The sequence below is a fragment of the Stegostoma tigrinum genome, chromosome 6 (genome assembly GCF_030684315.1).
Source record: "Stegostoma tigrinum isolate sSteTig4 chromosome 6, sSteTig4.hap1, whole genome shotgun sequence".
In the NCBI taxonomy this organism is placed as follows: domain Eukaryota; kingdom Metazoa; phylum Chordata; class Chondrichthyes; order Orectolobiformes; family Stegostomatidae; genus Stegostoma; species Stegostoma tigrinum.
In genome coordinates, this window is record NC_081359.1 from 47,404,049 (window position 1) to 47,429,839 (window position 25,791).

The 25,791-nt window shown below is 43.3% G+C and overlaps 2 protein-coding genes across 4 annotated transcripts in view; one reads left to right on the plus strand and one right to left on the minus strand.

Moving 5' to 3' along the window:
- Positions 1-410: 410 nt before the first annotated feature.
- ankrd49 (ankyrin repeat domain 49) lies at positions 411-25,594 on the minus strand. 3 transcript variants are annotated; one of them, XM_048533549.2, is made up of 4 exons: positions 25,283-25,592; positions 25,070-25,174; positions 11,953-12,267; positions 411-1,745 (listed from the first exon to the last, which is right to left on the minus strand). In XM_048533549.2, exons 3-4 carry the CDS (start codon positions 12,265-12,267, stop codon positions 1,281-1,283), a joined length of 780 nt encoding a protein of 259 aa, XP_048389506.1. In that variant the 5' UTR covers positions 25,070-25,174; positions 25,283-25,592; the 3' UTR covers positions 411-1,280. The 3 variants fall into 3 exon arrangements, with proteins under 3 accessions (XP_048389506.1, XP_048389507.1, XP_059502523.1); XM_048533550.2 differs by lacking the exon at positions 25,070-25,174 and having other exon boundaries at positions 25,283-25,594; XM_059646540.1 differs by lacking the exons at positions 25,070-25,174; positions 25,283-25,592 and adding an exon at positions 13,617-14,284.
- The window catches only part of mre11a (MRE11 homolog A, double strand break repair nuclease), a 100,382-nt gene continuing 99,990 nt past the window's right edge, over positions 25,400-25,791 (plus strand). Inside the window, exon 1 of the mRNA XM_048533545.2 lies at positions 25,400-25,708. The gene's annotated coding sequence lies outside the window, so the exon portion shown is untranslated. The remainder of the gene's footprint in view (positions 25,709-25,791) is intronic.

Sequence of the window (25,791 nt, forward strand, 5' to 3'; positions counted from 1 at the left end):
CTTTGAAAGCTTTTGGCTCAAAAAAAATTCCACTAATTAACTACCCTCAGAAAAATATTCTTGTTCATCTGTATTAAACGAGTGACCCCTCACTTATTCCAAGTGAGTAATAATTGTTTTTAAAAAGTGTAGTAGGCGAGACCATTTTATTTTGATGTTTTGGACAGGTTTGATTCTCCAGCTGCATTTTTCAAACTCCCAAATTTTTCAGGTTTTGATGTTGAAGTATCACATTTTACTGAACTTTGTCACTCACTTTCCAATATTTAGTCACAAGTTTTCTTATTTTACTAGAAGATACTTTGAAAAATCCAATGATAAATAAAGCATCTCTTAAAGGGTTTAAAAAAATTACAGCATTTTTAAGTCAGTTTCAAAAAAAATGACAAATAGGATTTTAAAAAAAGAGCTGCTATTGAATATTCCATTTATTTCACTACATTTCAACACTGACAATACTTCAAAAATATACCATTTGCTTGGAGGTGGTCAGTGGTAAGCATGGCAACCCCACTTTTGAAAGAGCACCTTTGAGAACCAGAAAATGTTCCCACACCAGCAACCTTACAGTCTCTTAAAGAAGATAATAAAAGAAGGTCATTTAGTCCCTTGAGCCTTCTCCATCAGTCAGATCAGCCATTGCCTTACTTGGACCTTAAATTTTACTTTCCCAATTAACTTAAACTTTCTCTATTTTCTATCCCTGCGAAAGGGAGTGAGATCAAAAGTAATACCAAAGTTTGCGTTTAGGTGGTATCTTTCACAAACACAGGTCATAAAATGCCTTAGTCAATTAAATACCTTTGAAACAGTCACTGTTAGAATGTAGATATGCATCTGCCATTTTATACAAGTGAGATCCTTTAAACAGCAATGTGATTATGACCAGATAATCTGATAGTATAACACTGAATGCAGGGGTACTCTCCCCAGCTGTTCTGAGATAGTGCTACGTGCCACTTAATGTCCAGCTGAAGCAGGAAAACAGGATTTCAGCTGAACATCTCACGAGATGACAACTGGTTGCTATCCCTCAGAACAGAAAATGTAAGCATTGATGAAGAAAAAGGATATTTGCATTCTTCCACTGAAAATGGTATGATATTTTCTGAAGTTACAACTAATTTGTATAAATAAAAATTGTCATCTTTAACAAAGAAATACTGCTTCAAGTTTCAGAATATATCCTTAATTTCTGAATCAAATATGTTTCTTGGCACTTAATAGCCATACATTTTGGTGAATGGTACAGTTGTACTATAGATCTACATTAAACTAGATCATTGAGACTCAGGTACAGAATTTGTGCAGTGTTCTGTAATTTCAAAGAGGCAGTAGTAAATACTTGACCTACAAGCAACGTCATATGCTTTCTCACCCAAATTATTATTTAAGTCTGAATTAATGTAGCGATTCATTAATAACAATTCAATTGTTTCCTTTGTGTCTTTACTTCCTGATGCAAGATGCAATGCAGTCTGCAAGCCATTTGTCTGGGCATTGATATCTGCATCATGCTGTAGAAGAAATGAGGCTATTGCTGCATTGTTCCATTTACAGGCGCTGTGCAAAGGTGTCCAGCCATCGATAGAGCGAGCATGCACATCAGCTCCACGAGCTATCAGTTCACGAACAACCTCTATATGATCACTATAGGCAGCCCTATGCAGTGGTGTATAGTTGTCATCATCTTTAACATTCACCAGACTGGGATTTTCAGAGAGAAGTCCGCTTACTATTGAAACCTACAATTAAAGATAGCAAGAAAATAAAGCAATTTTAATATCTATTCTTGCACATTTAAAGATAAGCTTCAGAATATATCCTTAATTTTGGAATCAATTGTGTTTCTTGTCCATTAATAGGCCTATGTTTTGGTGTTCAGGTGAATGATGTGACTGTATTATACATCTAAATTAAACTAGATCAGAGGCTCAGGTACAGAATCTGTGGTATTCTGTAACTCTAAAAAAGCTTTGTGAATACTTGTTCTCCAAGCAGCATCATAGGCTGTCTCACCCAAGTTATTTTTTGTAGAGTCCACCCAACCTGTACATGGTTAGACTGTTTATCCTACTTAAATCTTTGATTAATGAGATCATCTTGCATATCATGGACTGTAGAATATTAAACAGTGGCTGTCAATTTGGCTTCTTGACTAGCAAGCCCTTTAGCATCGTTAGAAAATATCCATGCTGCAAATCGAAACAACTGATGGCAATAAAGTACAGCAGAAAAATAAAAGTGAATTAGGCTTCCAATACATTGATTTCAATTTGAATTTCATATCAATAATGTACCGGAGGGATTTGACCTGAGACCTCATGTACTATTTGTACAAATTAGTTTGATATAACAGCAAAAACAGAACAATATTGAAATTAGTTGTAAATAGCATGAAGTGTTAGTAAAATGCAAGAGGAGATCATGTAGATTACTAAAGAAAATAGTTAATTCAGGGGATGTGGAAAAAGCGTATTCTTTAGAGAAATATGAATCAGGGCACACTGAGTTAGAGAACCACATTCTAAATACTAGAAACAGAAAAGCAGGTAGTTCCAGCAGTGCAACTATATAACCTAAAAACAAAAGAGTCCATGAAATGGAAACAGAATTGTGTTTTATTCAAAGGATAATCAAAAATAAAAATAAGGAAGTGATACTGAATTTGTAGGTCATATTGGTTCAGGCACAATTAGTGCAGCCCTCCACTCCAACCCTAACCCCACTTTCAAACCCACAGACAAGGGAAGTGCAGTTGTATTATGCCACACCGACCTTTACATCGCTGAGGCCAAGTGCCAACTCTGACACCGCTTCTACCAGCCCCTTGATCATGACCCCACCCCAAACCACCAAAACATAATCTCCCAGACCATCCATAACCTAATCACCTCCAGTGACCTCCCACCAGTCTCCGACCTCATTGTTCCCCAACTCCACACTACCCATTTCGATCTCCTTCCCAAAAATCCATAAACCTGACTGCCCTAGTCGACCCATTGTCTCTGCCTGCTCCTGCTCCACTGAACTTCAACTACTTTCTTCCCCCATTGGTCCAGGAACTCTCCACCTAAGTCCAGGACAGTACCCATGCCCTCCACCTACTCCAAAACTTGTGATTCTCTGGCCCCCAAAACTTAATCTTCAGCATGGATGTCCAATCCCTGTCTACTTGCATTCCTCATGCAGATGGCCTAAATGCCCTCTGCTTCTTCCTCTCCTGCTGGCTCACCCAGTCCCCCTCCATCAACAACCTTATCTGCCTAACTGAACTCATCCCTACCCCTCAACTTCTCCTCAACTCCTCCCACTTTCTACATATGAAAGGGGTGGGTATGGATATGCGCATTGGCTTAAGCTAGGTCTGCTGTTTTGGAGGGTACGCTGTACAGTGTCTCTTCCGCAGCTATACTGGTACTATCCCCCCACCTCTTCCTCCATTACATCGATGACTGTAATTGGCACCGCCTTGTGCTCCCACAAAGGAGCTTGAACAGGTTTCGGCTTGATTAACATCTTCCACCCCAAACTCAAATTCACATGGACCCTCTGATGCCTCTCTCTCCTTCCTGGACCTCTATCTCCATCTCTGGTAACGATCTTGAAACTGATATCTATTTCAAGCCCACCTGACTCCCACAGCTACCTAGACTACACCTCCTCTCACCCACCTTCCAGCAAGAATGCAATTCTCCACCCCCACCGCCCACCCATTCCCAACAGGTGTTTCACTCTCAGACATCCCAAATGACCTTGTTTCAAGCACTGCAGTCTCACACCCCCCCACCCCACCATTGACTACATCTCGTGCCTTTCCCGCACCTCAGCACTCACCCACTCCCTGCAATAGAAATAAAGGCTAAATTCCCCTTGTCCTCACGTGACCCCATCACCCCCAGATTCAATGCATCATTCGCCACCACTTGTAATCTGACCCCATTATGAAGGCTACATTTCCCACCCCACCCTTATCTGCCTTCCAGAGGGAGTGCTTTCTCTCCATCGTTCACTCCACACTCCCAGCACATTTACCTGTAACCGCAGGGGGTGCTAAGCCATCTCTCCCGCCTGCACCCCCCCACCCCCCCCCCCCCAACCCCCACCTCCATGTCAGCCCCAAAAAACCTTCCACACAAGAACATAGAACAGTACAGGCCCTGCAGCCAACAATGCTGTGCTGAACTTTCATCCTAATCTTAAGGTCTATCTAACCCCCTTATGCTCATCCATATGCCTGTCGAATAGCCACTTAAATGCCTCTAATAAGGCCAACTCCACTACGCTCTCCGGCAATGCATCCCACACCCTGAGCACTGAATAAAGAACCTACCTGACGTCTTCCCTTTAATTACCTCCACTCACTTTAAAACTATGCCCCTCACTACAGCTACCTCCACCCTCAGAACAAGTCTCTGGCTGTCTACTCTATCTATACCTCTGGTCATTTTGTACACTTCCAGCAAGTCACCTCTCATCCTGCATCATTTTAAAGAGAAAAGCCCTAGTTCTCTCAACCTTTCCTCAAGACCTACACTCCATTCCAGGCAACATCCTGGTAAATCTCCTCTGCACCTTTTCCAATGCTTCCACATCCTTCCTGTAATGGGGCAGCTACAACTGGACACAGTACTCCAGATGTGGCCCAACAGGGTTTTGTGTCGCTGGAGCATAACTTCACGGCTCTTGAACTCAATCCCTCTATTAATGAAAGCTAACAAGCCATACACCTTAACAACTCTATCCACCTGGGTGGCAGCTTTCAGGGAACTGTGGACATGAACCCCAGATCCCTCTGCTCCTTCACACTGCCAAGGATCTGTCTGTTAACCCTGTATTCTGCTTTCAAGTTTGTGCTTCCAAAGTGAATCCGCTCACGCTTTTCAGGGTTGAACTCCACCTGCCACTTCTCAGCCCAGTTCTGCATCCTGTTGATGTCCCTTTGTAACCCAGAACAGCCCTCTGCACTGTCGACACTACCCACCTTTGTATATTCTGTGAACTTACTAACTTGCCCTTCCACTCCTTCATCCAAATCATTTGCAAAACTCACAAACAGAAGACGACCCAGAACAGATTCTTGTGGTACACCACTCGTGACTGAGCACCATGTTAAAAATTTTGTCCACTGGTACCCTTTGTCTAAGGACCAGCCAATTCTGAATCCAACCTGCCACATTTCCCCCATCCCATGTCTCCTTACCTTCCACATGAGCCTACCACGGTGAATCTTATCAAGCACCTTACTTAAATCCATGTATACCACATTCACTGCTCTACCTTAATCCAAGTGTTTGGTCACATCTTCAAAAGAATTCAATAGCGTTTGAGAGGCATGGTCTACCCTTCACAAATCCCTGCTATCACAAATCAAACTGTGCCTTTCCAAGTGATCATAAAGCCTCTGAGCCCTTTCCAATAATTTGCCCACCACTGGCGTAAGACTAATTGACCTGTAATTTCTGGGGTCATCTTTATTCCTTTTTTGAACAAGGGAATGACATTTGCCTCTCTCCAATCTTCCGGCACTATACTCGTGGACAGTGAGGATGAAAAGATCATTGCCAAAGGCCCCGTGATCTCTTCCCTTGCTTCCCATAGAATCTTTGGATAAATCCCACCAGACCTGGGGGGAACTTATCTGTCTTCAAGTTCCTCAAAATTCCTAGCACATCTTCCTTACTAACAGCAACCTCCTCTAGCCTACCAGCCTGTTTCACCCTGTCCTCCTCTGTAACTAGGTCCCTCTCAGTTGCGAATACTGAAGACAAGTAATTAAGGACCTCTCTCTTCAGGCTCCATGCACAAATTCCCTTTACAATCCTTGATCAGCCCTACCCTTTCTCTGGTCATTCTCTTATTCCTCATGAATGTGTAAAAAGCCTTGGGGTTTTCCTTGTTCCATCTGCTAAGGTTTTCTCATGCCCCCTTATAGCTCTCCTAAGCCCCTTTCTGGATAATTTGTATCCGTCTGGAGCCTTTTCCATTCCTTGTTTCCTAAACCTTATATAAGCATCTCTCAATCAGTCATTCAACCTCTTGAAAACCAAGGCTCCCTCACTCAGCCGCATCTTTCCTGCCTGCTAGCGACACACATAATAGAGCACATACAGTACACATTCCTTAAATGACCTCCACAGTTCAGTACTGCTCTTCCCTAAGATCTGTTCCCATTTTGTTACCCAATTCTTGCTTAACAGAATTATAATTACCCTTTCCCCAATTATAGACCACACCCTGCTGTATGCACCTATCCTTTTCCATGACTATTGTAAAAGTAACAGAGTTATGATGGCTACCGCTAAAATGCTCTCCTACCAACAGGTCTAACACTTGGCCCAGTTCACGGCCAAGCACCAAATCCAAAGTGGCCTCTCCTCATACTGTCAGGAATCTTTCCTGAATGCACTGGACAAAATATGCTCCATCTAAACTATTACAACTAAGAGGTTTCCAATTAATATTTGGAAAGCAGACGTCACTCATGATTACAACCCTGTGACTTCTGCACCTTTCCAGTATCTGCTGCCCAATGTGCTCCTCCACTTCTCTGCAACTATTAGGGGGTCTGTAAAACAAAAAGTGACTGCTCCTTTCTTGTTCTGGACCTCAACCCTAACTGACTCTGGACATATTCTCGAACTGCCTTTCAGTAGCTGCTATACTAGCTCTGACTAACAATGCCACTCTCCCACCTATTTCTTTTAAAGAAGATAAATCCTGGAACTCCCAACTATTCCTGTCCCTGAGTTACCCAAATTTCTCTAATGGCCAGAACATAGTTCCAAGTACTGACCCATGCTCCAAGTTCATCCGCCTTATTTCCGATAATTCTAGCATTGAAGTATACACACCACAAAACATCCGTGTCCACAATTGCATTCTATCAACAGCATTTCTTTATTAACAACCTCACTCCCTGTTGTCTGTTGGAAGGCTGACTACTTCATGCTCTAAATTACAAGTGTGGTTCCTCACCCCCTGCCAATCTAGTTTAAACCATCCTGTACAACTTGAGCAAACCTCCCTCCCAGGATATTTGTGCTCTTCTGGTTCAGGGGCAACCCCATCCTTACTGTACAAGTCTCACCTTCCCCAGAATGTGCTCCAATTATCCACATAACGGAAGCCTTACCTCCTGCACCAGCCCTGTAGCTGCACGCCCTCCTTATTTCTTATCTTGTTATCACATGGTACTGGTAGTAATCCAGAATAACTACCCTGTTTGTCCAGGACTTCAGCTACCAACCTAACTTTCTGTACTAGTTTTTCACATTCTCTGTCCTTTTTCTGTTATTGGTACCAATGTGTGCCATGACTGCTGGTTGCTCACCCACCCCCTTAAGGATCTTGAAGGCATGATCCAAGATATCACAGACTCTAGCACCCAGGAGGCAACATACCATCTGTTATCTCATTCGTGTCCACAGAACTGCCTGTCTGTGCCTCTTACTATTGAATCCCCCACTACAATTGTTCTCCTATTCTCTCCCCTTCCCTTCCCTCTAGTCCTGGCTGTGTGGCACAACATCAGTGACCTGTCCGCTGTGGCCTTCCCTAGTAGGTCATTTTCCACCCCCACAAAAAAGTACACCATTTTGGATACTGATTGAGGGAGAAAAATTGACCACAGTGCATCCTTGCACCAGCTGCCTATTCTCTTTCCCCTTCCTGACAGTCACCCAGCGACCTTTGTCTTGTACCTTGGGTGTGACCACATCCAAATAACTTCACTCTATCACCCCCTCAGTCTTTCCAACAATCTGGAGTTCATCCAGCTCCAGTTCCCTATTGTGGTTTGAGGAGCTGGAGTTGGGTGCACTTCTCGCAGGTAAAGTCAGAGGGCCACAGCAGTGGCCTTTACCTCCCACATCCTGCAAGCATGCAACTGCGCTAGGTGGTGTTCACTTGCACACCCGCTCATGTAGTCAATTGTACTTGCAGTTCCTGATGTGACCTCCTCTAAATCAGGGAGGCCAAGAGACCACTTTGTCCAGCACCTACATTTAGTTTGTGATGAACGACAACACCTCCTACTCCCTGGACAACATGTCCATCCTGGACCTCCTGTGTCACAATGAAGCCACCCATGAAGTGGAGGAATAGCGCCTCATTCTGCCTTGGATGGCGACAACCCAATGGTTTCGATGTGGACTTTACTGGTTTCAAAATCTACCCCCCCCCCCCGGTCCTTTCATCCCCGCATCTTTGGCCTGTCCATCTTCTTTCCACCTATCTGCTCCTATCATCACCTCCCCCCTCTCCTTTATTTCAGAGCACCCCCTGCCCTACCCCCATTTCTGAAGAAGGGTCCAGATCTGAAATGTCAGCTTTCCTCCTCCTCTGACGCTGCTTGGCCTACAGTATTCTTCCAGCTCCACACCTTGTTATCTCAGACTCCAGCATCAGCAGTTCCTATTGTCGCTTACAGTGCACTACACCTCATTTTGGGCATTTGTATAGAAATATAAATGGACTAATGCCATGGAAAGATTATAGCAGAAAAGAGGAAATTTTGGCTAAAGTTAAAATTAAAAAGCTCAATTTCCATAATGCTTAAGAAAAACAAAACAAAGCTGGAAAATCTAAGAAAGAACAAAAAAAAGCTTGAATTTGCATACTACTTTAGCACATCTTCAATTAGTCCTAATGAGGTTCACAACACTGTAGTGATTTAAGTGGTATGCAGACAAAGTAAGAGTTTTTCAAAATGATAAGAGGAAAAAATAAAATTCTTTTGCTGGACCGTCAGAGACTGAGGGGTAACCTTAGCGGTTTAAAAGGTCATACAGGGCATGGGTAGGCTGAATAGCCAAGGCCTTTTTCCTAGGGTGGAGTCGTCCAAAACTAGATGGCAGAGAAAGATTAAAAAAAGGACTAAAAACAGTAACTTCCCCCCCCCCCCCCCCAAGCAGAGGATGATGCATGTAGGGAGTCAGTTGCCAGAGGAAGTGATAGAAGCAGGTAAAATAACATTAAAGGCATCTGGACAGGTAAAATGAACAAGGCTCAAGACGGGACAAGGCTCAAGACGGGATATGGGCCAAATGCTGGCAAATAGAATTAGGTCAGATTGAGATGTCTCATTGATGCAGATGAGTTGGACCAAAAAAAAATGTTTCCATACTCTGACTCTGTTGTATAACTGGGTCATTTTGGTAAAGAGTAGTTCATTTACATACTCAATGTCCCATATTACTCTGTGCTTAACTTGAATCCAATATAGTTTGCTGTATATTAAAGCATACTTTGCATGTTCTTTCTCCACATACACATCTATATGTCTCTCCTTTACCATACACCTTCTCCCTGCAGATGGGAGAGATGTTAGAAAAGCACCTTTCAACTTTAGCGAGTTTCACTACGCCCAAAAAGTGCCTGTATGGTAAAGCACTCGAGACCTTAAGACAAATTGTACCTGTATTTTGTTCTAAAGATCAAAATCTAAGTAAACACAGTCTTCTCTTTGAAGGAATACAATTCTGTCTGCTAACATTTCAAGACAGACTCCACTAGCAGGAACATAACAAAAAGAAAAAAAAAACAGTTCCAAGAAAGGGTCACTGGATGTGAAATGTTAATTCTGGTTTCTCTTCAGAAATGCCATCAGACTTGCTGAGCTTTTCCAGCAGCTGTTTGATTCAGAATCTTCCATGATGGCCAAAACAAAAAGTCAATTCAGTAAATTACTGTATCACGTATATTCTCGTCATCACTTTTAAAAAAAGGTGCATTTGAATAATCATAGGGAAAGCAAGCTATGACCTAAAAATTTAGGGCGAAAGAGAGTACCATTACAACAGTATATGTTGCATAGGTAAATTATTTTCCTGCATTAATAGGTCTTTCCATCAAACTGTATTTTCCCTTTCTCTTTGTTCCTTACAAGAATGCAGCCTCATAGCTCTTTGCTACCTTCCGAGACGAGCAATTCACCTATTGTTTCAGTAGGAATTTTACCAGGGTTGCTGCTGATCTTCCACAAAAAAAAATTGGAGAGCTGTGTACAAATTCTCCCACAATGAACACTGCCAAATATTTACTGGACATAATTTTCAAGATTGATCCTTAATAATTATACACAAGTCTGCTGGAAACAGTACTGGATGATGACCATGGTATTTTTTTTGAACTGAAAAGTGGAATCCAAAACAGGGCTGACACATTTAATTGCTCTGCTGCAGCAATAGGAAATCATGTAAATCAGTCTTGGTGAGGACTAACCAAAATATTCCTTGGCTGTAATTCATCTTGAGGCCTCATGGCATATTTACCCACTAAGGCAGCAAGAGCCTATTAAAAGTGTTTAAAAATATAACTTTTAGAATTAAGATGTCATTTAAATGCAGAAATGAGAACTTTTAAATGGGAAAGATAAAACCATGATTTGGATTTTTCATTTCAAGGTGAACTTGTACCGATGTGATGACATACACAATGTCCTGGATAAAGCATTCTTGCCCTTATTTGTCACCGTGGGAGAAGACGGGAAAGATCGGGTTACAGGATCTCCCTGGTATTTCCTCATAGTTACTCATTTCAAACATTTGCACAGCTTTAGCAGGCTTGGGAACCTGGAAGGCAAATCCCTGCATACTTGGTAGATGCAACAAAATGACACAGCAGGATGGCAAGCATGTTTTTGAGAAGCCTGCTACTTGAAGGTATGCAGGAGCTGCCAATTCCTAGATTAGAGAGGGGTGTCATTGAGGGAAAGATTCTAAATTGTGCATGGAGGGGTAATTTGTTTTATTAATTCAGGATGTGTGCAAAATTGACAGCGCGGAATTATTATCCAAACCAAATTGCACCAGGTAAAGTGGTAGCAAGATGCCTTCTTGAGCTTCTACCTGGTCCATGTAGTATAGATATACCCCTGTGCTGTTAGGAATTTTCAGAGTTTGAAAATGTGATACAGAGGAACAGAGACAGGTTTGAACCTTAGATAGTGAGAAGCTTAAGGGAACATGTAAGTGCCAGTGTTTGCATGCCACTTCTGCCTTGTTCATTTAGGTAGCAGCTCAAGGGTTTGAGAAGTGCTGTCAACAAAAATCTGTGGGTTGTTTCAGAAATCCTGTAGATGGCGCACAGTGTTTTATGGTGATGGGTGGGGTTCTAATCAAGTGATCTATTCTGTCACTGATGATGTAGAGATGTTTGAGTAGTGAAGCCACAATTATCTAGGCAAGCGGAAAGTATTCCGTCACAATCCTGACCGGTGCTTTGCTGATGTTGGAAACATCTTGGGGAGTTAAGTCCACCACTCACGACAAAGTATCTAACCACTGGCCTGTTCTTACATGCGTTTTATTTAAATGTAAAATAAACAGCAAATGCTGGAAATTAGTCTGAAATAGTACTAAATGTGTTTGGTCCAATTATGATGGATCCCTATACATTGATGATGGTGCAGTGACAACATGTATGGAATAACAAGGGATGATAATGTGCTCAACTGCTTTCAACATGGAATTGGCTGCAAACTGAAGTGACATTTTAGGAGGTGGGTGGATCATTCACTCAGCTCTTTGCCAAAAATATTTGCAAATGCTTCTAACTTTTCTTTTGCAATCCCATGCTGGACGTGGAAGGAAGGTGGTAGGCAATCACAGTCTTTTCCCCTAGTGTACATGCTACATCCAGGGAGGTGTAAAGGCTCGCGATCTGGAACAAGTGCTATTTGTATCAGTGTGACAACCAGTATCTGACGGCTCCAGAAGTGTGACAATTATAATTGAGTTGAGTTTTGAAATGCTGAATGAAGCTTGCAACTTCATCGTACTAAAGTGCCAACCTAAATGCTTGGGCTTCCCTGCCTCAATTAAAACCAGAAGTGAGTAAAAGAGGCAGGTGTGGTTTTGGATCTGGTCTTGGAGATCCAATACTTCACTTGATCAAACCCCACCTTATTTTATGGTCAAGCATCTCCATGTTGTTATGTTTATAACCTACCTGATTTTTCTGAGATGCCCAGAGTAACAGACCTGCTGGGTCATTTTTCAACTCTATTTCTTTCTTTTTAAAATCCAAATCACTTTCAGCTTCACCATCTTCCTCCTCTGATTCTCCAGGCCACATACTGTGTGTTCCCATAGGTATCAGATGTCCATGTGTCTCTAATAGGTCCAACTGATTGAAGTAATCTGCAAAGTCCACCATCCCTTCAGTGGTGGACTCTAAATAGGCATTTTCTCCAGATGGGAGTCTCTCTCTCAAAGGTTTTGCAACAAGTGCTTTTGTATTATTTTTCTCTTGTCTGTCTGTCATCTGAAATACAACAAATTAGGAAAATATGGCAAATGAGAAATAAGAAAGTTGTTAACAGGGAACCTGATGGATCAAATCTTCAATAGATAGATTTTTTTAAAAAAAAAGCAGGAAACTGTCAATACCTATGCCTGAAAAGTTCTCTAAACTGGAACATCAAATTCTAAGTACAGGTATGAGATGCAATGAAGCCAGACACTGATTAAGATTGAAGCCATTTTTCATTTTTTAAAAAAAAGTGGATCAGAGTCAAAACACAGACGTGAGGGTTTAGGTGAACAATGCAGGAGTAACTTCTAAGCCCAGAAGCTTTACCAGCTAGAGGGGAAAAAAAAAAGGGTACCAGGTGCATGGGAACATCAAGCTACAGACAATCCTAACAGAACTATTATTGAAGGAACAAAAGAACAAAGGAAGTTCCAACACAGGAATAGACCCTTCGGCCCACCAAACCTGCTTCCGACATGCTCTTGTAGGCCTCTATCAGGTCGCTCCTCAACCTCCATCGTTGCAGTAAGACAGCTCAAGTTTCTCCAACCTCTCCTCATACAGAATGCCCTTCGTACCAGGTAACATCTGGTAAATCTTGCGTTCCTTCTCCAAAGACACCACATCCTTCTGGTAGCGTGGTGACCAGAATTGAATACCATACCAGGATGCTGCCTGGACTGGAGGGCTTGTCACATGAGGAGGTTGACTAAGCTCGGACTTTTCACTTTGGAGAGAAGGGGGAAGAGAGGTGACGTGATCGTGATGTACAAGGTAATGAGAGGCATGGATAGAGTCGATAGCCAGAGACTTTTCCCCAGGGCAGGACTGACCGCCATGAGGGGTCATAGTCTTAAGGAGTTAGGAGGAAGGTATAGAGGAGATGTCAGAGGGAGATTCTTCACCCAGAGAGTTGTGAGCGCATGGAATAGTTTACCAGTGGTAGTTGTGGAAGCGGAGTCATTAGTGACATTTAAGCGAATGCTAGACATGCACATGGACAGCAGTGAATTGAGGCGAATGTAGGTTAGGTTATTTTATTTTAGGATTAGGAATATTCCATGGCACAACATCGTGGGCCGAAGGGCCTGTACTGTGCGGTACTTTTCTATGTTCTATATTCCAAATGCGGCCTAAGGTTCTAGAAAGCTGCAACATTACCTGCCAATTTTTAAAACATGATGCCCTAGCCGATGAAGGCAGGTATGTCATATTTCTTGCTGACAAGCTCCTCCACTTGTGTTGCCTCTTTCAGTGAGTTGTGTACCTGTACACAGATCCTTCTGCCTACTAGTATTCTTAAGGGTTCTGCCATTTACTGCCTATTTTCCAACTGGATTAGACCTTCCAAAAGGCATTACCTTATTTTTCCTAGATTAAACTCCATCTGCCATCTCTGTCCAAGTCACCAACCGATCTACATCTTGCTACATCCTCTGACAGTCCTCATCACTATCAGCGATTCCACCAATTTTTGTCATCGGCAAACACATTAAGCAAGCCAAAGGTTGCAACACAGATCCCTGAGGAATGCTACTAGACACAGCCGTCCATTCAGAAATGCTGTTGTGTCAATGTCCTGGAACTCCCTTCCGAATAGTATTATTGTGTACTTCATGCCCAAAGACAGCAGCAGTTCAAGCAGTTAGCTCATCACCACCTTTTAGGGGGAAAAAAAGAGATTAAGCAATAAACGCTGGCTCAGCCAGCAGTCTCCATATCCCATCAAATGAATGAAAGAAAACCAAGCTTTTCACAAAGGGGGTGGGTCAGGTAATGATTTCTTACCCTTAGTCATCTAGAGAAATCTTTTCCACATTCAAAAAGGGTGCTCCATAAACAGTCTGAAGCCAATTCTAAGCCTTTTTGGTGACATCTGAACAACTTTACAAAACCTATGTTACTGCCTTTCTGGCATTGTTACCTCTTTCTCCAAGAGAACACTGCATTTACACCTAACCTAAAGTATGATGTCAATACAAGTTATTGGAAACTTTTAATTAAGCTATACTTAGTCATGGTTCCCTAGAGTGTCAGGTAACATATTTGAACTTCCAGTAGCTGACTGACAAGATCACACAAGATTTCAGATCTTTACTGTAAGAAACTAAAAGAAATATTGTATAATTGCTATTCAGAAGCTAATTAATACTGAAAAATTAGAGGCAAGAAAGTTCATTACCTAACTTTTAAAAGTCTCCAATATGGTTATGCTTTTCCCAATCTGAGTGGACACTTCATTCTCAAGAAAGTAATTTTAAAGTTAGAGCTCCCAATGACTCACTTCAAATTTCCCCCCCCCCCCCCCACTTTCACACCTGGAAAGTTTCTAATCCTAGAACTGACTTTCATTGAGGGTTACATTGCAGATTCCTTACATGTGCCCATCCTAGGCAAAAATTTTCTAGACTCTACTTGAATTCAGTCTTTGCAATCAGAGCACATAATGATGAAGCGCTTCACGAGATTGAGTTGATGTGAGCCATGACTAATTTGCCTACCAGCAAAATAGGTCCACAGCAGACACTATTTTCTGATCCTACACAATTGCTGGGACATCTTGATAATAAAGGATACGCAAGGCTATTATTTATTGACTACAGCTCTGCCTTCAATATTATCCCAAAAAGATTAAAAATCACCAAACTCAGACCTAGGTCTATGCACGACCCTCTGCACCTGCATCTTGACTCCTTGATCCACAGACAACAGTGAAGATAGGCAACAGCACCAGCTCCAAATTCCTCAACATTGGCACCCGACAAGGATGTGTACTCCCTGTACACTCAGGACTGTGGCCAGATTTCATCCAAACTCCAACAAGTTCACTGATGATACTGTTGTAGGTTGGATATCAAGCCATCATTAGGACTGAAGGGTCTGTTTCTATGCTGTACAGCTCTAGGACTCTGACAAGACAGAATATGGGAAAGAGATACAGTGCTTGGCGACATGGTGCCAACGTAACATAATCTCTCCATTGATTTAGTAGAACTAAAGAGCTGATCAGTCTTCAGGAAGCAAGGGCGGCATGACCCTATCTACATCAATAGACCAGAGGTGGAGATGACAGTGTCAAGTTTTTAGAACTGATGATCACCAATCTGTCTTGGATCATCCAAATTAATGTACAGTAATGCCTTTTACTTCCGCAAGATCCTGAAGAAATTCGGCACGTCCATAAAGAACCTCACCAACTTTTATAGATGCACCACAGAATGCTTTCTATCCAGATGTATCATGGCTTGGTAAAACAGCTGCTCTGCCTAGGATTGTAATAAACTGCAGAAAGTTGTGAACCCAGCCCAGGCCATCACACAAGCCACCCTTCCACTCGTTGACTCCTTCTACACTGCTCATTGCTGCAGAAAGGCAGCCAAGACTGTGCCCACCCCAGTTAAAGCTCTTCCAACCACTTCAAAATCAGGCAGAAGATACAAAAGCTTAAGACAGGCATACTAAAAAAGGTTCAAGAACATCTTCTTCCTCCCCCTTCCCCCAACACTGGACTTTAAATTTAAAGTCTCCTTATCTTGCCTTTGGGCACCTTCTTTGCGGAGGTACCTTTCAACATAGTGTGGAATATTACCACCCTCTAGTGTCATGATCTGCCTGCACAGCAATTTTCCACTGTATCTAGGTACATGTGAGAATAATAAATCAAATAAAGGAAATTCTCACCCACGTTTTACATGATCACTAGAGACATGTTTTTCTCTTTTAGCACAGGATTAACTGTATTTTTGCTCTTGCTCAGATTCTTGCAGGCTGAGAGGTGTCCTCAAATTTCAGTCATACAATGACTTTTCATGGGAATGGACATTCCCAACACTCGGGCACACAGCAATGTGAGCCGCATGAACTTTGCATCAAGACAAAAATGCTACTTATCACTTGAACCGAACTCTAAACTACCTTGGAAACAGTTTAAAGGCTTAATCGTTTATAAAGCATGACATTCCTAAAACCTTTTTTGTGTTATTGAAAACCAACAGCTTACCCATGGATAGCACAGCTGCTCATACAATTGTCTAAAGATGTGACTGTCCAACATTTTCTTCCCACTAAGTTAAAGTGGTCCCGCTTAGTACCATGACAAGCAAATTACCCAAGTTGCTTACTGTGTCAAATTCAGAGGCCATCACTACACAATTCTTAGACAGTTAACTCTTTCAATTTATACTCTGTATATTGATATTTTAAGAACTCTTTACGTTTGCACAGTGAATCCGAACTGAAAAGGCAGTGCTATTTTAAAACAAGTGTTTGAAAGGGTTGCTGCAGTTTTGAAAAGCAAATAGCCTGAAACTCATGGCAAACATTGTGAACAAAAGAAGTTGGAGACCATTGAGTTTGGGTTATTGGGGCAGGGGAACAGGATCATGCAGTTTTTGCAAGTTTAAAAAAATAGTGAAGCTGATTAGCCAGCGCTATGCCTCTAAGGATGCCTATCTTGAAGTTATCCTCCTCTCTCCAGAAAGGCCTTAGTGGAACTCTCTGCCATGCGACCCTCTGGTAATTTGTTTAGTCCAGAAACTCTTCAAACACATATTCAAGCACTCCTCTATCATCATCCTACCAAACTTCTCCAGCCCCACCCCTCCTCTCTATTTATTTGAGCTTTCTTCCCTCCCCCCACCCCCAAATCATTTTTGAAGAAGGGTCCCAACCCAAAATGTCAACTTTCTTGCCCCTCTGATGCTGCCTGGCCTGTGTTCCCCCATCTCCACCCTTATCTGACACCAGCTTCTGCAGTTCTTACTGTCTCTTCATTGATCAATAGTCCATAGACCAATCAAAGACCAAGATCTCCTACCAGCCAACACCTTTTTAAATATCAGTTCAAGAAACTTATCAGCTTGGAGTCAGTGGGACAGAAAGAGACTGAGAGTGGAATGTTCAGGTTTCCCCCCAGCTTGGGATCAGCCTTATTTTCTAGAAAAGAAAACTTCGCGCAAATCTAAAAGAAAGTCAGTTTATTTCCTGCAACAAGTTGTAAGCTAGGATTTTCAGCTGATGTTTAATGTAGCTAGATTTACTAAAGATTACAGGTAATTAGATTTTTGTTCAGTACAGAAACTGAGTTCATGCTTCCTACCAACTTGGGTCTGAAAGTTAGCCAAGTTAGGTAATTTGGTGTCCTTTTAAAAACCTTAACTTTTGTGACGACTGCTGGAATAGCAGGGCTCGATTTCCAGCGTGCTATCGCAGTCAGTTGTAATACTATCCATCTTATAGAACATAAGAGAGCGCAATACAGGTCCTTTGGCACTCTGTTGTGCCAAACCGAAGCCCATCTAACCTACACTATTCCATTATTACCCATAGATGTTTATCGAGTGACCATTTAAATGCCCTTAAACTTGGGAAGTCTACTACTGTCATTTTCGACCATAGCACAGTTCAGGCCCTTCGGCCCATGACATTGTGCCAAAATTTTACTCTAAGCCTAAGGTCTATCTAACCTCCACCGCTACCTTATAATATCATCCATATGCCTATCTAATAGTCACTTAAATGCCCCTAATGAGACTGACTCCACTACCCCCTCCAGCAGTGCATTCCACACCCCTACCACTCTGGGGAAAGGACCTACCTCTGACGTCTCCCCGATATCTACCTCCACTCACTTTAAAACTATGTCCCTCGTAAAAGGTACTCCCACTCTCGGAAAGAGTTTCCGGCTGTTCACTATCTAGACTTCTGCTCGTTTTGTACGCCTCTTCCACATCTTTCCTGTAATGGAGGCGACCAGAACTAGACAATACTCGGCAGTGTGGCCACACTGCCAAGAATCTTTGTTAACCCTGTATTCTGCTTAGGTATTTTAGGTGTCGGTTGGGGTTTAACAATGCCTGACAACAGTTTTATTAATGGAGATGTGAGTGTCACTGGCTGGCTTGCATTTATTCCTGTCTCTCGTTGCCCTTGAAGGTGCAAGACCTGCATTCTTAACTTGAGCAGGTGCTGCTGGTTGGCTCAATGTCCTTAAGGAAATTCCAGGATTTCCATGTTTAAGTGTGAAGTCAAAACATCAAGCTACCATGGCAGTACCAGCTCAGGTCAAGAAGGCAGGTCTTGCACCTTCAAGTTCTCTCAATTAATAAAACTGTTGTCAGGCATTGTTAAACTCTAACTGATACCTGAAATACCTAAGCAGCGTGGAGGAGCAGAGGGATCTTGGGGTTCATGTTCACAGTTGCTGGAAAGCTGCCACCCAGTTAATACCTAATACCCCGGTCATAGCTAGCACCCTCCATACCAGGCAACATCCTGACGTACCTCCACTGCACCGTCTCCAAAGCACTCACATCCTTTTGGTAATGTGGCAACCAGAACTGCACACAGTATTCCACGTGTTGCCAAACCAAAGTCCTATACAACTGTAACATTGCCTGCCAATTCTTGCCCTCAATACCTCGTCCAACAAATGAAAGCCTGCCATATGCCTTTTTAACCGCTCTATTGAGCTGCGTTGTCACCTTCAGGGTACAACAGACCTGATCGCTCAATGCAATCTTCCCCAGAGCTTTTCCATTTACCATATAGTTTGCTCTTAAATTGGATCTTCCAAAATACATCAGCTCACATTTACCTTGATTGAACTCCATCTGCCATTTCTCTGCCCAATGCTCCAATCCATCTATATTCTGCTGCATTCTCCAACAGTCTTCTTCACTATCTGCTACTCTACCAATCTTAGCCTCATCTGAAAACTTGCTAATCAGACCATCTATACCTTCCTCCAGGTCATTTACGTATTTCACAAACAGCATGGCCCTAGCATGGATCCCTGTGGAACACCACTGGTCACAGTTCTTCATTTTGAGAAACTCCCCTCCACTACAACTGTCTCCTGTTGCCCAAACAGTTCTCTATCCATCTAACTAGTACACCCTGAACTCCACGCAACTTCACTTTCTCCAAAGCCTCCCATGGGGAGCCTCAAATGACTTACTCAAGTCCACATACATGACATCTACAGCCTTTCCCTCATCTATCAACTTTGTCACTTCCTCAAAGAATGCTATCAAGTTGGTAAGACATGACATCCCCCCACACAAAACCATGCTGCTTATTAGTGATAAGCCCATTTTCTTAGAAATGTAAATAAATCCTATCCCTCAGTATCTTCTCCAGCAGCTCATTTTCTCTGACTCCTCACGTAACTTCCCTCCTTTATCCTCAACTGGGCCAACCCTTTCTCTAGTTACCCTCTTGCTCCTTATGTACGAATAAAAGGCTTTGAGATTTTTCCCTTAACCCTGTATGCTAAAGATATTTCGTGACCCCATTTAGCCCTCTTAATTCCTTGTTTCAGATTGGTCCTACTTTCCCCGATTTTCTTCCAAAGCTTCATTTGTTTTTAGTTGCCTAGACCTTATGTATGCTTCCTTTTTCCTCTTTGCTAGTCTCAATTTCACCTGTCATCTATGGCTCCCTAATCTTGCCCTTTCTATCCCTCATTTTTACAGGGACATGTGTCCTGCACTCTAAATCAACTTCTCTTTAAAAAGCCTCTCACATATCATAATGTGGATTAACTCTCAAAACAGCAGCTCCCAATCCAGATTCCCCAGCTCTTGCCAAATTTTGCTATAGTTGGCCTTCCCCCAATTCAGCACTCTTCCTTTAGGACCACTCTCATCTTTGTCCATCGGTATTCTAAAGCTTGCGGAATTGTGATCACTATTCCCAAAAGTTAAAGTTTCCTACTGAAACTTTAACCTCCTGGCCAGGCTCATTCTCCAACACCAGGTCCAGTATGGCCCCTTCCTGAGTTGGACTATTTACATACTGCTCCATAAAACCCTCCTGGATGTTCCTTACAAATTCTGCTCCATCTAAATCCCTAGCACAAAGTGAATCTCAGGTGTTGAGAAAATTAAAATCTCCCATCACCAGCACCCTGTTGCCGCTACATCTTTCCATAATCCATCTAAGTGTTTGTGCCTCGATCTCATGCTCGCTGTTGGGAGGCCTGTAGTACAGTACAGCTCCAAATTGTTACCACACCCTTCCTATTTCTGAGCTCAGCCCATATTGCCTCACAGCTCAAGTCCTCCATAGTGCCCTCCTTCAGCACAGCTCTTTGACCAGTAATGTCTCTGTCTGTCACTCTTGCTCTCTCACCTGAAGCATTTATAATCCTGGGATATTTAGGTGCCAACCTTGCCCTTCCCTCAACCAAGTCTCAGTAATAGTAATCCAAGTCCTAAGTTCATCTGCCTTCCCCACAACACTTCTCGCACTAAAACAAATGCGCCTTAGACTACCTGTCCCTTTGCATTCATCATTTGCTCCCTGCCTACTCTTTCCTTTAGTCACACTGACTTTATCATCTAGTTCCTTACAGGCTTTAGTTACTACCTTCTTACTGTCCACTAGCCTCCTCATTTGGTTCCCACCCCCTTGCCACATTGGTTTAAACCATCCCCAACAGCGTTAGCAAAAGCAGCCCCAAGGACATTGGTTCCAGTCCTGCCCAGGTGTAGACCATCTGATTTGTAATAGCCCCACCTCCCCTAGAACCAGACCCAGTGTCCCAAAAATCTGAATCCCTCCCTCCTGCACTCTCTCTCAAGCCATTCATTTATCCTACCTATCCTTTCATTTCTACTCTGAAAAACAGGTGACACTGGTAACAATCCTGAGATTACTATCCAAGGTCTTACTTTTTAAACTTGGCTCCTAACTCGCTAAATTTTGCTTGTAGGACCTCATCCCACATCCTGTGGTGCATACAGGCAGCACAACAGCTGGCTGTTCACCCTCCTTCAGAATGTCCTGCAGTCAGTCAATCTGAAACATTCCTGACTTGTGCACCTGGGAGGCAACATACCATTGGGAGTCTCGTTTTCGACCACAGAACCGCCTATCTACTCCCCTATGACTATGGCCCTTCCACTCTTTTTCCCCCCACCCTTCTGTACAGCAGAGCCAGACATGGTGCCATGAATCTGGCTACTGCTGCCTTCCCCTGCTGAGGCATCTCCCCTAACAGTATATCTGCTTTGGAGGTATATGACCTCAGGGGACACCTGCACTGCCTTCCTGCTTTTTTTTCTGCCTTTTGGTTACCCATTCCGTTTCTCCCTCATCGATCCTAATCTGCTGACATGCTATCCACGACTTCCACAACGGTCCAAAGGGAGTCCACTGGCAGCTCCAAAGCCATCATGTAGTCTAACAAGACCTGCAGCTGGACACACATCTTGTACGTGGAGGAGTCAGGGACATCAGCTACGTCCCTGAGCTCCTGCATTGAGCAAGAGGAGCATATTATGGGTCTGGGATCTCCTTCCATTTTTACTTTTAAGCTTAACTTAGTCCTACTATAATATCAAATATTAGATAAATGAAAAGAAGAAAATTTGTAATAAAATCACTCCTTACCAGCACACATTAGAAAAAGAAAAACCACTTACCTTAACACACCCAGAGTCTTTTCTTTTTGGTCAGAGGAGGGAGGCCCGTGGGAGACATTACATATGTGGTGTCTTGCGTTTAGCCTCTGCCCAAATATATCAGTTCACTCATGTTCTGAGAGCGCAATTCGACCGCTCCCACTCAGCTCTGCTGCCGAAAAAGAACTTACCTCCCAGCGGGTGCCTGGTCCTTGGTCTCACTCTCACTGCTTGGGGGAAAAAAAGGTTGCACATCATGTCCGAGTGGGTTTCCTCCCACAATCCAAAGATGTGCAGGCTAGGTGGACTGGCCATACTAAATTGCCCATAATGTCAGGCGATGTTTAGGTTAGGTGGGTTAGACATGGGGAACTGCCAGGGTAGGGAGATTGTGGCATTGCATTAATATCATTGGTTACTAACCAGAGGCTGAGGCTAACACTAACACTATGGGAAATAAACCTGCTTGTGAAGTCCAGCAGGCCTGGCAGATTCTGAAACTTTGTTTCAAAAGAAGAAAGCCATATCAAACTATTATACTGGGCTCAAAAACATTATCACTACTTTGGTCTCCACAGATACTGCCAGGTCTGAGATGCCACAACAATTTTGTTCTTTCCAGCATCTGCTGAATTTTATTTCTATTTAATAGTGTGGGGCAAGAACTCAAATCCCACCACAGCAGTTATGAATTTACATTCAGTTAATAAATCTGGAAAATAAAGATATTTCCATGATCACTATTCCTGAGACAATTACTGAGTTTTGTTAGCAATACTAGATCTCCTTTAAAGCGGAAATTTTGCTATTCTTACCTGGCCGTCATTCCAGATCCACAGTAACAGTAAGTGCCTTCTGAAGTGTCTTAGAAAGTCAGCAATTTTAAGACTAATTAAAGATGTACAAGCACAAGTTACTGTATAACAGGAATCCATACTGGAAAAAATGCTGGAGATCAGAGGTCAGATAACAAGCTAACATTCCGAGTCTAGGTGACTCTTCAGAGCTGAAGTGAAGTGTGAAAGGGGCAGCAATTTATGCTTTAGTTTGGTTGTGGAGTGGGGTGGGAGCAGGGGGGGGACGACAAAGGTGGAAGGTGTAGGGTGCTTGTGGAGAAGTGGTGCTGATAGCTCAGATTAAGTGGCTGGAACATGACAATAGCGTGTCTCCTCCCAGACTCGAAAGGGCATACAGTCCCAGTAGAAGTTGGGGGGTGGGGACAGAGGACCTAACAGAATACATAGGATGAAGATGACAAAGACGATAAAGATAGAGTTTGCTCACAATCTGAAACAAAAAAAAAGTGTTGAACTCAGTATTAAGTCCAGAAGGCTGTAAAACGCTTAGCTTGAAGACAGGATGTTGTTCCTCCAGTTGTGTTGAGATTCACTGGAACTCTGCAGCATGCCAAGGACAGACAAGTGAGCATGCAAGCAGGATGCTGTGTTAAAATGACTGGCTACAGGAAGGTCAGGGTCATGCTTATGCTTATGCACAGACTGGAGGTGTTCTGCAAAGCTGCCATCCAATCTGCACTTGGTTTCTCCAATTTAGGGTCAGCCACATCGGGTGCAGTGAATACAACACAAAAGGTTGGAGGTGGTGAGGGTGAAATGTTGCTTCACCTTGAATGGTGGGCAGTTTGGAGGTGAAGGGACGGGTGTTGCACCTTCTGCAGTCACATGGGAAGGTACCATGGCAGGGGAAGAGGTTGTTGTTGATGGTTATGAAATGGACAAGGGACTGACCCTGAGAAATGCAGACAGGGAGAGAGAGAGTGAGGTGTTTGGGGGTGGCATTCTGCTGGAGTTGTCTGAAATGACAGAAGGTGATCATTTGAATGCAGAGGCTGGTGGGATGAGCAGTGAGGACAAGGGAAACCCGATCACACAGTGATGGGAAGGGGCAAGGACAGAAACAGGTGATAGGTCAGATGCGTTTGAGGGCCTTGTCAATCACAGTCGGTGGAAAACCACTGTCATAGAAGAAGAAAGCATGTCAGCAGTGTTGTTTTGGAAGGCAGCTTTATCTTAACAGATACGATGTAGCTGAAGGAACTGGGAGAATGGGTTGGAGTCCTTGCAGGATGCGGGATATGACGAGCTGTACTGAACACAGCTAGCTTTAGCTTTGTGGTGGATGGCAGTGGACAGTTTATACCCCAAAATGGAGACAGAAGTCAAGGAAAGGGAAAGAGGTAGGTAAGTATTAGAACTGTATGATTTAAAAGTTGAGGGGTTTGGAAATTGGAAGTAAAATGAACAAATTTTAGAAGGTCCTGGTGAGAGCATGAAGTGGCACTGAAGCAGTCATCCATGTAGCAAGACGAGCATTTTGGAATGGGGGGGGCCAGCGTAAGACTAGAACAAGGATCGTTCCATGGACACCATAACAAGGCAGGCATAACTGAAACCCATGCAGGTGCCCATAGCCGGTCCTTTGACTTGGCAGAAGTGTGATGAATTAAATGGAGAAATTGCTTAGTGACAGAACAAGTTCAGCCAGGCAGAAGAGTGTGTTGGTGAATGGGGATTGTTCACTCCTCTGATCAAGGGAGAAGCCAAGAGCTCTCAGACCATCATGGTGGAGAGTGAAGGGATTGGACATCCAAGGTGAACAGAAGGCTGTTAGGGTCAGGGAACTGGAAATTGTCAATATGGTGGAGGGCATCAGTGGATGCATGGATGGTTGGGAGGGTCGGGACAAGTGGAGACAGGTTGGAGTCAACGTAGTAAGAAGTGAGCCTGGTGGAGGCAGGAACAGGCTGACAGTGGGTTTACCAGAGCAGCCCAGTTAGTGGGCTTTGGAAAGGAGGTAGAAGGGCTGTCCAGGGTTGGGAGATTATAAAGTTAGAGGCAGTGGAGGGAAAAATCTCCAGAGGTAATGAGGTCAACAACAGTCCCGGCAACAATGGCTATATGTTCAGATGTGGGGATGTGGTCCAGGGCAATTGGAAGACATGTCCAAGAGCAGGCATTGAGTTTTTCAAGGTAAAGATCAGCATGCCAGATTACAACAGCAGCATTTTTGTCAGCTGGTTTGATAATAAAGTTAGGACTGGACCTAAGAGAACAAGGCACAGCAATTTCCGAAGGGGACAGATTAGAGTGGGAGAGAGAAGCAGAGAAATTTGAGACAGCCAGGGTCACTTCAGCAGTTTTCAATGAAGACTGCAAGACTCCTCCAAACTACAGCATAAATGCTGTCTCCACCACACCACCGAAGAAGGATTATCGAGACTCAGCTCGCTCTCTTCACGCATGCGTCTGAAGTCCAGCATTTGATGTTTTCAGTAAAGATGTGTAACATTTGCTGGCCTGCTCAGTGTCACCCACACGCCGTAAGTTACTAACGGCAATACACAGGCATTAAAAAAACCTTAACTCTTTAGAGATATTATTACATACCTCTGGAACCCGGCGTCCTGGATCAAAGGCAGGGTTATTTCCGCTGAAGATCAGGCATAAACCGGCCCGGTTGACTCAGCCACAGTAATCTCACAAACCACTCAACTATACGGAAGAACAAAGAATGATTGACAGAAAATGGTGCAAAAAACACAGGAACGATTCAGTTTCCAATCATTCACCAAAACTAAATTTAAAAAGCTATACTAATACCTTAGACTCTGTCAATCGAAGCGTTTTCACCACCCATTAAGCCTCCGTTAAATACAGGCGTTATTCCGCCTTCTGGTGGCGCAGCGATTGCTCAGCTCCGACGGCTATGATTGGTCGGTTTCTGGGGCGGTGAATGCCCGACGGTTCAGAGGAAGGGTCACTACGTTACGTGTTTTTTGAAGCGGCCAGATCTGCTGAGCTTTTCCAGCGACTTCTGTTTTTCCGGTCAAAGGGTGGTTTTGATCGATCAATTCTGGGAGCGTTGATTGTTTGGCTCGGACGGTCGTTTTGACTGGTCGGCTCTGGGAGCGTTGATTGATCGATTTGGGCTGTAGTTTTGATTGGTCAAAAGAGGCAGCTGGGCCGCCTGCCAGTTTCGGGTGACTGAGCATTTTGTTGTGTCCAACGTGTGCGGCCTAGGACGGGGTGAGTCTCGGTGGTTGATCTCCGGCTGGGGAATTACTGGGGTTTATTCGTGAATGTGTGGTTGTTGATTATTGGTCTTACTG

Bases quoted from the DNA above. Each gene is read 5' to 3' on its own strand.
- ankrd49 (XM_048533550.2), bottom strand. From the start codon at position 12,267: ATGACAGACAGACAAGAGAAAAATAATACAAAAGCACTTGTTGCAAAA. The intron at 1,746-11,952 runs GTAGGTTATAAA...CTTTAATTGTAG, and splicing joins GGGCATCTCAGAAAAATCAG to GTTTCAATAGTAAGCGGACT.